Source organism: Gallus gallus, chromosome 8 (assembly GCF_016699485.2).
Source record: "Gallus gallus isolate bGalGal1 chromosome 8, bGalGal1.mat.broiler.GRCg7b, whole genome shotgun sequence".
Lineage (NCBI taxonomy): Eukaryota > Metazoa > Chordata > Aves > Galliformes > Phasianidae > Gallus > Gallus gallus.
Genome location: NC_052539.1, coordinates 12,326,402 through 12,339,096, shown reverse-complemented (window position 1 = coordinate 12,339,096; position 12,695 = coordinate 12,326,402). Strand labels below are relative to the sequence as shown.

Genomic DNA, 12,695 nt, shown 5'->3' with positions numbered 1-12,695 from the left:
GTGGCCTTATTAATTGAACACCATTCAAAACCATACTTGAAGGCAGAACTACTTTTCCTGTGAACATTTCAATGGCACTCATCACTTTGGTAACTTAAGTGATTTAAAAGCCATTTATTCATCTGTATTCTACAGATATCCTCTTTTGACAGATAGCAATAAGCACAAAAAAACTATGCAGTAACTGTGAGCATGCCATGTCAGACATCTATGGTACAAAATTCTAAAATATATAAGGGACCAGAAGTGACAACTTGCGCTAATGGATTTACTCTCCTGCTTTCATGTTCAGTTGCATTATGCCATCTTTTGCATGTGCAGTTAGAGGTCTCTTCCCCACTATTGCTACTGCAAGGCCACAAGCACAGCATTCCTCTGCTCTGAACGTTAGCAGCATATTTACTCCCAGACTTTATTTACTGGCAGCAAAAGGGTATCTTTGTGATTATGCTAATGTTGCCCTCAAATTATTAAAAAAAAAAATCCATAATTCCCTGAGAACAACAGTATATAGTTTGTTCTGCTAGACTATCCACACTCTCCTAATCTCATCTCAATAAACAGTCCCTTGATAACTTCGACAGTTTATTGGGATGACTGAAAATAATAGCATACCTTATGTGCCTAGCACCACCAGAAGCAGTGGGTCTGATTACCCTGACACCACACTTGACTTTTTTGCGTTCTCATCCAGTTGATGGAACAACCACCCTATAATCAACTGGTATTTCTAAATCACCTTCTCTCTTAACTTCAACCATAAACTCCTAGTCATCCTTATCCTCAAGCGCTTGGCTGTACAGCCTCCTAATTGCACTTCAAAATTTATTCTTACCTTTTATTATTATTATTCTAACTCGAGTGTCATACAGTTCTTTTTCTATGATGTTCTACTTCCTTCTGTATTGACAATTCCTGTCGACTTTTTTTGTAACATGCTCTTAATATTTATGTCAAGCTCATTAATAAAAATATTAAACAGTAGGAATCTGAAAACTGATCCTTCAACAAGCTCTGTTAAAAGCCCAAGAGCAGCTTTTTTAGCAGTGGTCACTGTAATTTCCTTAAGCCAGGTCCTTATCCACATTACTATACTAATCCAAGCAGATGATACTTAACTAACTGGCAAAAAAAACAAACAAACAAACAAAAAAAAAAAAAACCAAACACCAGCCTGTCATTTTGTCATGTTCTCCCCCTAAGAGCCAAGAGAGCAAAATATATTATGCTTTATCTTGCCTTTGCTTCTAACACAAGACTAATGGAGCTACAGCTGCCCATCAATTCTCTCTTTTTTAAATATAGAGACAGGATTGACTATCCTTTAAATCTGTGCAAAAATATACAGCTTGATTTGTTTAACAGTCTCACACTTAAGCCTGAAATTTCAAATGTCAATTTTTCCGTGATACTTTTATGGTCATTTTTCTGTCCTATTGACTTCAGAGATCAAACTTCTCAAGTTTTCCTCTGGCCCACTTAGGGTAATTTCCATTTCTGAACTTGTTTGCCCATTAGCCATCTCTTGCTTTAGTCTCATTTTATTGGAAATGGGATAACAGCTTAAGATTTCAGACCATATCTAGGACGTATAATTCAATCTTCACACTGGTTTCCCTTGTTCTTTTAAATCATATAGCTTTAGAGCCTTTTACTATTTGTTTTATATAGCTGAATAACCTTTCACTATTTGTTTTAATTTCTTTTACCAGGTGTGAATCGACTTTTCAAAGGTATCACTTTTTCCTCTGTACCTCCTGCCTATCAATCCCCTTTTTCCCCCCTTGATTTCTTGACATACACTTAATATTCTTTTGGAAACTGTTTACCAAATTAGTTTGACTCTCTTCTTTACAAATTTACAAGCTGATTCCAAATAATTTTTTACATACTTCAAAGAATAACGATCTTCTCAAAATTCATGCCTTCAAACAGGTTAGTTCAGTTCAAAGATTTGAATAGAATCATCTCCTCAGTCTTACAAAATAATAATTTTAAAAATTTGCTTATTCTGCTTAAAAAGCTTGATTAACACTACTTTGTGTGATTATCTATTTTATAACATTAATCCTTGCTAAATTTAAGACTACAGTCCACTCAGCTTGACTTTATCCCTTCTGATTTAATGACCAAAGTTTGTCAGTTATTACATCAAAGAGTATCTGCACCTTACCATTATTAGAATGTGTGTTTTTTTCCAGGCTGAATACAGAAAGTCTAACTGATTTACAATGATTTGCCTCTCTAATAGCATCAAGCATAGAAAGTTGTGAGGGTAACAGAATGAAAACGGTGGACTTCAGGGATCAGCACGTTTCCTGAATGATACACTGGATTGATAAAGGAAAGCAAAATAGAGAGCAAAACCCAAAAGACATAAAAATAAATACACAAACGAAAATTATTTCTGAGCAAAGCTAAGAATAAAAATGCACTTAAGAGATTTTTATGATGATACCTCGTCTTCCCTATGGCCTGAAAATCAAAATCATGAAAGCAAGGAAACTAAGACACACACTTTAATATACATTTCTAAGTACAATTGAACGGCACAAGCACTTTAGGAGTAAAATCAGAAAGCCAAGGCACCAAATAAATTTCAAATAGCAAAGAATGAGAAATGAGAAAAAAGTTATATATAGAGATGAGAAATAAGAATTAAATTAAGAGAAGTAATTTATTTGGATCAGCATGTATTCAACTTATGGCTTCGATGTTAACCCCTCAATTTCTCTTGAGTTTTAAATTCTTATCTCACCTTTTAAAATGTTTAATATTTCCTCCTTCTCCATTTCTCTTACCCCACCAAACATTACACTGCTGGATTAGTATATTACTTTCTTCCAGATATCCAAGAACATTTTTCCGTGATTGACAGGAAAGTAGTAGGCTTTTTTCAGTAACCTACTTCTACACTCACTGAATATTGTCTTTAAATAGACTAATTTATTATTGGCTTACGACAACACAGTGTAGAATACTTATTTTAAAAAGTTAAGATTTATAAAATATATATAAAGCAAAAAATTCAAGGATTACAATATGTATTTCTTAGAGCAAGGATAAGTGGTATCATATATAAACACGTAAACCACTTCATTCTACTGAAATGATTGTAAATGCCAGCATATGGTATCGATACGAGGAAATGCAGAGTAATTAGTTAATCTAAAAAATGCATGAGCAGGAATTTGACTGCTAAATGATTAAACTGGTACATTTTAAAATGTGTATTAATATTTAATTATTGACACTGTGAGAAAAGAGAAAATCTCTTGATGTTACTTCTTATCTCTTTCTGATACTCAAAGTAACTCATGTATTATTCATATGAATAGTTTCTGCATATACAGTCAATCACTAGTTATATAAAAGAATCATTCTCAAATTCCCTAATCACCTCAATAGAACCTAATGCAATATTTTCCACATTTGGGAATCAGAGCATTTTATTTAAGAAATCAGTCTGGCCGTGATGAATACAGTGCAGTCTGAGCAGACATCAGTTCAAAGAATCAGATGTCAAAGTGCTCCCTCTAATGTCCCTTAATCATCACACCAATTAGTGGTTGAATAGTGATGTGATTAAAAAGACTGCTGCTATCCTATACCTATTCAGACTAGTAGATTTCTACATATGTTCTACCAATTAATGTTTGAATAGAGCAGCGATTAGAGAGACATCTGCCATTGTATACCATTCAGAAAAGAGCTAAGCTTACATATTCATATGCAATGAAGACAAAAATAAATATTTGCAAAGGTAAACTATACATTTAGATTATATGTATAATTGAGTTGATTTCTGTTAATGAGTGTTCTCTATTTTACAATATGTGAGATTATTTTTTATTTATAAATATATACTCTTTCATCAATACAAGCCTGGAAATGGCCAAATAACTGAGAAAGTATTTATTCATTAAGGTTCCTGGTCTTAGGCTTTGGGTGAACCAGGTTGCCTATCTGTTTGCAATTTGCACTGTCTCTGCTTCCACCCATCAGTTACACGCAAACTGCTAACTTAATTATTCTGTGATACCTGATTGGGCACAAAATTCACATGACATTTTTCCATCTAACTGTAAGGCAATACTTAAGGGTAACAAATTGATTATAGCTGTGAGATAATCATTTATATGCATGTTTTCCTATACAAGTACAGACATCTGTATAGCTAAAGGTCCATATAAACTTTTTTTCTACTTTAAATAAGATTTTTTTTTTAACAGATTTTCACAGGCAACAGTGACAGCCACTGAAATGCTGACAAAATTAAAAGTAGTCTGAAATTTTATCTCCCAATTATTGCTGTTTTAAGGGAGTAAACACATCTTCTGAATTTGAAGAGCAACATAATCTGTTACATCTTACAGCTAAGTGCAGGTCTCAGCACAAACCAATCTGGTAGCTGCATCATAACATTGCACAGAAGACAAGGCGAAGAATTTGGTTCTCTAAGATAACTAAAGTGGACTACAGAAAAATGAGAGTCTTGTCCCCAAAATGATGTCACTAAAAAAAAACAAAAAAAAACTGAGCTTAAAAGTTATTTTGTTCAAGAAAGAAAAGCTCATGTTGCAAAATGTTGAGCAGGATTAGCAAATGTAAGGACAAAGAACAATGCTACTACTGCCAGAAAATCAATACTGTTACAGGCTATAGCAATTAACTACAAACCAATTTAAACCCCATTTCCTTTTTGCCTTCTTTGTTGAAATACTTCCAACTCTTCCATCTGGAGCAACTTCTACTATTATTTTTTAATGCAGAATCTGAAGAAATTCTGAATGTATAGATGGGTATATATCATCTTCTCACCTACAGTCAGTAGGTATCTCAAGTTTCTTCCTTCAAAAAAAAAAAAAAAAAAAGGCTGCGATACAACATTCTATTGAATTATCCATCCACAAGTGAATTTATAAAATTCACATAAAATTGTACAAAAGCCACAAATCTGCACATGAACAAATACAAGCAGAATTTAGCCCATAATGCTTAGAAACCCTGATCACAAGCAAGGACTTCAGCATTGTGCTAGCTGCAATGCACATGTGCCCAGTAAGTGCCCAGCTAGCTCATGACTGAGTGGTCATCAAGCATAAAATGCTTACTGAAACTGAAGAACAGCAAGATGGCAACCATAATCAGAAACATAAATCTGATATCTAAAACAATCCTGAATTGCTGAGGAATACCCTGAAATCAAAAGAATCAAAAATTCACAGCATCCACAATTCATTCCTTTGCTCAGGTTTTAACTATGAAATTGATGATCTAATGTGACCTAAATTTACCCTCCTTTCCAAAGATCTACTGTCAGTATAGGCACCTAAGAATTTTTGTCTTGAATTTCTTCTGACAAAGTGATCTTTTTTCCCCACAGACACACTCCTGAAATTTATGCCACGTTTCAGCATGACTCAGAAGATGCCAACTCAGACCTAATGCTTAGGTTTAGCACTGCTATCAAGGGTGACCCATGTACTCTGATCTAAAGCTGACAATATTTCTGAAGCTGAATGATTGCGTATCTACAGCAATAAATCATTTTTACAACAAAATTTGGTTGCTACACACACTAAATAAACAACAGCACTTATAGAAAGTGTAACTGGGCCATCCTTGAAGAGCACTGATGAAAAATACTGACATTCAGTTTCCACTTCAGAACTCATTTAATGGGCAAAAGTGTCTCAGAGCAGACGAGGAGTTAAAATTTCACTTGTGTAATTATTCCGAAGAAATATTTAAGTCTGCCATCTGGAAGTATATTAGACATTACCAAGTCACTGTGTGCATGCCTCAGCAGATGCAGCTTTTGTTCAGAGTTTTGAGAGCTGTTAATTTAATTAGTTTTGTATTTTCATACTCCCACCTTCCCTCTAACAGTAATTCTGCTAAGACAGCATCAGCCCACTTTCAAAAGAATCCAAAGCTAAGACAAATTCATAATTTAAGGAAATGCAAAGAAGTACACTTCCTCCTATGGTCTTTCAAAAGAGCTGTCCATTAAGAGGTGCAATTTTACTGTCAATGTTTTTTTAGACTATAACAAGAATTATGCTCTATATACCCTTTCCTACATTATAATTTTCATTCTATAAGGCCAGGAAAGCATTTTCTTGTTTTTGCCTACTTATCAGTGATGACCTGGAGAATGTATAAGTCCCATTGTCCCCACAGATCTCCATGCAGTAATGCAGAATTCCAAACCAACTTGTTGCTTATGAGGACTGCTCTGAAAGTAGTGCTTCCTATTTTATGATGTTGGTCCAGAGCACAAGAGGGAGATGTTGGTGGAACAGCAGTAGAGGCTGAACCTTCCCACCATTATCCCACTACATTTTCCTGCCATGTGACAGACAGCAGCAAAGGAGTAGCCTGACAAAATGGTGTCTGACATGGAAGTGCATATGAAGCAGAGGTGTGTCACTGAATTCCTTCTATGCAGAAAAAGTTAGATGTCCCATTAAGTGGCATGGTGGTAATGGATTGACAGTTGAACTAAATGATCTTAGTGGTCTTTTTGACCTTAATGATTCTGTGAAAAAAGAGTCATTACTTTCAGAGCAACCTACATAGGTTGTAAATCAATTAAGAAATAACATCACACTGTATCTGAGGTCATTCAGAATTTCTTTTGAATCAAAATTCAGCCAAGACATACAAACTAGCTATGAACTCAAGATCCATGCTGTTTGCATGGCCCAATAATTTCAGGCCTTAGGACTCCAAGAACTTTTAAAACAAAGAGGTACACATTACTAAAAGCTGGAATGTGGGAAGATAGGGAGCTTCTACAAAGCTAGGCACTTCCACAATTACCAAAAAAATCTTCAAATATCCAGATTTTATGAACTGAACATACAAAGATCAAACAGAAAAGTCAGAGACAGTAGCAGACCTAAAGGCTAAGAGATTCAGAAAATGTGTGAACACATTCATCAGAAAGCTACATATGTGTACACTATAACTGGAGCTTCAACCAACTATCTAATGAATAATTTCCATAGGAACAGCTGATGAGGTTACTGCAGAGGTGTCTGCCACCCCTATTGTATGGATACTTAAACATCTTATCAAAGTTTCTGAAAGCACAAGTGTTCACAGCTCAGTATTGATTTTAGGTCACCTGAAAACATGAGTATGTAAACTGCAGCTGCCCAGGAGCTGCTTAATGAGCAGCTAAACTACCTGCACAGCACAGAGACAGTTGTGGGCAATAACTGCACTGGACATCCTAAAGAAATCATCTCTGTTCACAAACCCAAGCTTTATATCTATGTTATTGTTGTAACAACTGAGAAATAGCTAAACTAACAAATAGGAAAATAGGAATGTTAGCTATAGTAACAGAGAGATTCTTGTCATTGATTTACAAAGCTAGGAATCATTATTAATAAAGTATGGCTAGAATACTAAGGATATCCTAGAATGCTTCTCCCTGCAAATAGCTGTTAGTTGTACTGGATTTCATTATTTTGAGAAAATTTTATTTAAAAAAAATAGGTTCAAGTTGACACTAATTAATCACAGAAGGTGTTTTGCTAGCACTATTAAAACACACCACAACTCTGCACACGAGGGAAACAGTTTAGAGATGCATAAAAGGACTCTGGAAGTAGGACTTTTAGTCCTCTGAATTTAGAGGATTATCTAACAGAATCTGTAGGAAGACCGTAAAAGCCCTACAGACCTTCTAATCAGACAAGAGATCAAAGAGACAACCATGTCTGATTGGATTAGTCAAATATCACACTGAGGCTAGGAATCTAAATACCTAGAAAGTAAAAGGTGATATTTAATGGCAGAAATTCTGAACACTACAACCATTTTATAATGAAAATACATTTATTCTAATACCTATTTCCTAAAAAATGCAAGGTACAAAATTTAAAAATCAAGAGCCATGTTTTAACACCAATTTCATGTGTTTATAAAATATATACATCTTAATGTATATATGGCACAAGTATATATATACATATGTAAAAATGTGTATTGTTCCCCCATTTCTGCACTGAATGAATACTACCTTTATAACTCAGAAAAAAATAATAACAATAATAACAGTGAAGAGCTACTCTTCCCAGAGTTACTCGTGGGAAACATAAACAAGAGGAGCAAGTGGACAGCAGCCATGCAGAATGGGGAGGAGGCAGCCAATGCTGGCAGCCCAGGGTGAGCAGCCCTGCTCTACTCACAGGTGCTGGATCTGACTCCAGAACAAGAGGGAAACAAGATGCTTCAAAGATGTACCAGCTCCCCAAAAAAGAAAGATGTATGGCATGTACTGATTCTGAAGAAGCAAATCTCTCATCACAAAGTAACAATTTTTCTGCAGGAGCAGAACTAGGAGACAAATTGGCTACAGAACATCACAGGAAATTCAGGTTTGAATTTCCCACACAACTGAGATTTCATCCTCAATAATTTGTTGTGTATTTCGGGTTCAATAATAAATGTCTACTTACAGAACAACTTTTGTCAGAATTCCTTTTCCAGTGCTTCTTGACTTGTTTCTTTGTTACAGTTGAATGAAGAGTTGCATAAGTCTGTGTTCGGGGGTTTAAAGACAGGAGGTTCTGCAGAAAGAAAAGAGAAGAAAATAATAATAATAATAATAGAAACAGATTTGAATTTCCAAAAATACATTTGAAGCTTCTTAAATCACACCAAATATTTATTTACAATTCTATGTAAAACCAGAAAAACTACAGTACTTTAGCATAACGTCATAAGAATTTGTTCAGATTTTTGTTGTCCACAATGCTTAGTTTCTGAATGTTTACAAGGTATTCCTGGGATGTCTGTAAAGCACCGTTACACCCAGAAGCCAGCCATCACTATGATAACAGTTTCCACTCCCCACTGTTTCTAACTTAGACCACATGGAAACGTGATTCTACTTCATTATAATGCTCCAAGTAAAATTTGTAAAGTAAAGCAAAACACATAAAAAGATTTCAAAGTACTCATGGTGTTTCTACACGTTTTATCATGTCAATATGACCTCCAGCTTTTCCTTCATGAGAACTTGCTTTTGCACATGGTGACCTGATAAGTTACCTTCACTACAAAGAGGCTTCTTTTTTTCTCACAGTTTTTATTTGCAAGGACACAAATGCTGGAATGCGGCAGTACTTTTAAGTGACAGTCTGAAAACATGGGCAGACTGAACTTTGTAAAGTCTTTCATTAGCGAGTAACTTGAAAAATTAAGTCAGCCTTTTGGAAATCAAGCTTTTCTTCAGCTTAGGCAAATGACAGGTTTCTGTCAAAACTGACCTCGTATAATTCGAAGGGCAAGCGTGAATAGTATGCAAGTGACAGATCCAGAGTCAGGTCTGTGATGGAGAGCCAAAACAGGCATACTCTGTTGTAACTTTTGAAATTGTTTTCTGTAAGATTTCCTTTAAAAATTTTCCACTTTAGCACTATTACATCAGCACTGCCGTGAGTAGAGCGTACTGTTACTACGTATCAAAGACATGCAAGACTGACTTACACAGCTAGAGACTGAAACTGACAAATGTGATAGGTTACGTATATCAGAATGTTTCCTGATTTTAAAAGTCCACTTGAGTATGTCTGCTTGTGTGGGTGATAAAGATGAAAAAGCAACCTGCTGTATGATTTAGCACTGATGTTTATGTGGTTTGTTGTTTTAGTGTTTTTGGGTGTGTATTTTTTCTCCCAGTGTTTGGGTTGTTTTGGTTTTGTTGTTGCTTTTTAAGGCAAAGAGGTAGTGTTCTAAGGAGGTTTTTACAGGGTGTAAACAGATGCAGCCCCACAACACCATCTCAGGATAGGCTCTGCTCCATCTCTGGGTGCTCCCCAGCCAAATATCTCAGGCAAGATGTGGCAACCAACTGCATTCAGTGGTGGTTTATGCTAATTTCTTTCATTCTTAATTAAAACAGAGCAGAGACATTCACATAAGGGATGTCACTTACAGCATCTCTGCTGCTACACTAATTTCTCAAGCTGATCAAACTCAGTTGTCAGAGCACATCTGACTCGCTGTTGATAGGCCAGTGAGTGCCCAAATCACCCAAACTGGACAGTAGGTCTTGAATCACGCATGCACTTGAGCAAAATCTTGCCTACTATCTCTTGTAATTGCTTAATGCAGTACTCTTGGCCATGAATATTATAATTATTTTAGCAAGCTCTGAAATGAATTGCAAATTTCTAGTAATAAACCGTAACAGATGTACTCCACTGGGTACAGCACCAGTTGGTTTAAAATGTGGAACAAATGGTGGGGCAAGCCAAGGACGGAAGAATCCCCATATGTTTGCTCCTGTTGGAATTCTGCAACAGGAGTATGGCTCCAAGTGCAACAGTTGCAGAAATCCAAAAGGACTGCGTAGTCCAGTATGTTCCAGAATTAAATATGAAATAAAATTGGCACGCTATTAAGAGCGTACTAAATCACACATACAACATAAAAATTGCTTATATTCCCACTACCTAAATAATATACTGCCTGAAACTGGGATTGCTGACCTAGGTGACTGTTTCAGCTAGAAGTCCCTGATGTTTAAAATAACTCAGAAGTTAACTGCTTGAATGGAAAAGTAATGCAAATGCTTTTGAGTCTCTTTAACTGTCAGAAAGGAAAATTAGTGAGGGTATTTTCTTCCTATTCATTTCTGTTCCCTGGTTGGCTTTCAGCAGCTTATGGCTAGTCAGACATTTAGTAAATTTAACAAATACATTCAGGTAAGTCAGTCAATAAGTGGAAAATTACTGAGAAGAAAGTCCTGGAGGGACTGTTGTAACTAACACTTAATACATGCACCTAGCTAAACAAAAATAAATTGCATGTGCAAGAAAGGAAACCTGAGGCCCTGATCTTTCAAATACACTGGCCATCAAAACAGTGGAAAACTCTTTGGTAAGGATAATTATCTGGGCATCTGTGATCTTGCTTGTCCCAGTCCCACACTTATTCTGCTACATAAATTCTCACTCTTGCCAGATGAGCTGTCGTTTGATCTTTCCAGATGTTGAAAGGGCAATACTCAAACTCCCAAATGGAGCTGGTAGATACATTCTACATCCCTTTTCAGAGTACCGTGAAGTCTGGACTTCACTTTAAGATGCTATTTGAATAGTAATTAAGTACCTATAAATTATATACTTAGTGTTTGCATAGGTGATTATATTTATTAAAATAAAAACAAAGAAGGCATAAATCCATTTTCGTTAATGACAGTTAATTTGAAGACAATGCTGCTGCATTTTTGCAGAAATCTGTTTAGGTACTGTGCTGATGAAGAAAGAAACAGGGTTGTAAATACACAGAAATAAATTTGGCTCACGTTGTGTACATTCTCTTGGCACAGCTGAGCACTATGCATACTGGAGTTAAACTAGCAGCCTTGTACCACAATGACAGTTACTGGCACCACCAAGGTATTTTTCCATTATTTACTCAGATAAGTAGAATACCACCTCTACAGATTCGCTCAAAATCCAGTACAGTAAGGAATTAATTTAATAATCATCCATGACAATTAGTTCTTTCATGTCTTTTACAATACAAAGATAAGCTAAAAAATACTAAAGAATAGTTTCTTTTTCTAATATATTCTAATATTTTCTAATATATTCTTTTCTAGAATGGAAGGTATTTGTTATGAATAATATAAACTAACTTAGGTTGCAAGTACCCGAAAGTGCTATAAACTACCCATATCTAATGTACATGTGGCATGTTGAAGTGATAGCTACTGTTTTTAAATTTTGAGAAATTAATGATAAATGGTTTGTGTTGATCTGTGCCAGCACAGCTTCTCAGAAAGAATAAAGTTGCCATAAGCTATTCATTAGATGTTTATTGCTCAGTTTCTACTTTAAAGGCTATGATTAACAAGTCCACATGAAAAAAATACTTGATCTTATCTTCACTATCATCTATTAATGCCAAGGCTGTAGAAGTTTTTAAAACAGCATGTTATATTGCATTGAGCAATATTTCGAGTCTTTGATTTAATACTACTCCAAAATAAGTGATTTCAAGGCAATAACTTGGGATAGAAACACATTCTGTTGTTGGGAGTCTTATTTCTGATGCAGCATTTCCAGATAATTCAAGATAGATTTCACATTGTCCTGCAGTAATCCAGCATTAATTCTCTATACCAGATATTTATTTCATTAAAAAGCATCATAGCTATTTTATTTCCATCTCATAAAGTCATCCTTTTAGCTGAAAATCTTAAGAAGCTATTGCAATTAAATTTGATCTTTAATTAAAAGCACATTCAGAAAAATAAAATAGAAAGTTTTGGAAGCGCTATGCTTATTAGTAATGTTTCACTGCCAAGTAGGGAAAGGTAGAGAGGGATTTGTCTTCCAAGGATGATGTTCAAGTATGACATTAGGAAAAAAAAAAAAGAAAAAGAAAAGGTAATTCGAGAAATACTTTTCTGCTTTCTTACTGAACTTGCTAATTGAAGGATGGGAAAAACAGTAAAAAGTGGTCAACGGGAGAACAGGGAGGCCCAGTTTGTGTAGACATTTTCAAAAGTAACAGGAAATGCTTTCCTTAGCTTGAACTCCTGGGCTACACAGAATACATTGAGTTCTGGCATGGACAAACACTGTGCATGTACAAAGGCAGACTCTTTTCTGTATTGTCTTAGGACAACATCCTGGAAACTTTTTCTTTTTCTTCTGCTT

At 35.3% G+C, this 12,695-nt stretch overlaps 1 protein-coding gene across 6 annotated transcripts in view; it reads right to left on the bottom strand.

The window, feature by feature from the left end:
• The window catches only part of DPYD (dihydropyrimidine dehydrogenase), a 316,870-nt gene that overhangs the window by 287,253 nt on the left and 16,922 nt on the right, over nt 1-12,695 (bottom strand). For 5 of the 6 annotated variants that reach the window (XR_003076346.3, XM_025152951.3, XM_426639.8 and 2 more), the window contains exon 2: nt 8,478-8,588. Coding sequence is in view for 4 of the 6 variants with exons in the window: in XM_025152951.3 (XP_025008719.1) it covers nt 8,478-8,588 (111 nt within the window). In the remaining 2 variants the exon portion in view is untranslated. Of the gene's footprint in view, nt 1-4,821; nt 4,852-8,477; nt 8,589-12,695 lie in introns of all 6 variants that reach the window. The other variant, XM_025152950.3, reaches the window with a different exon arrangement.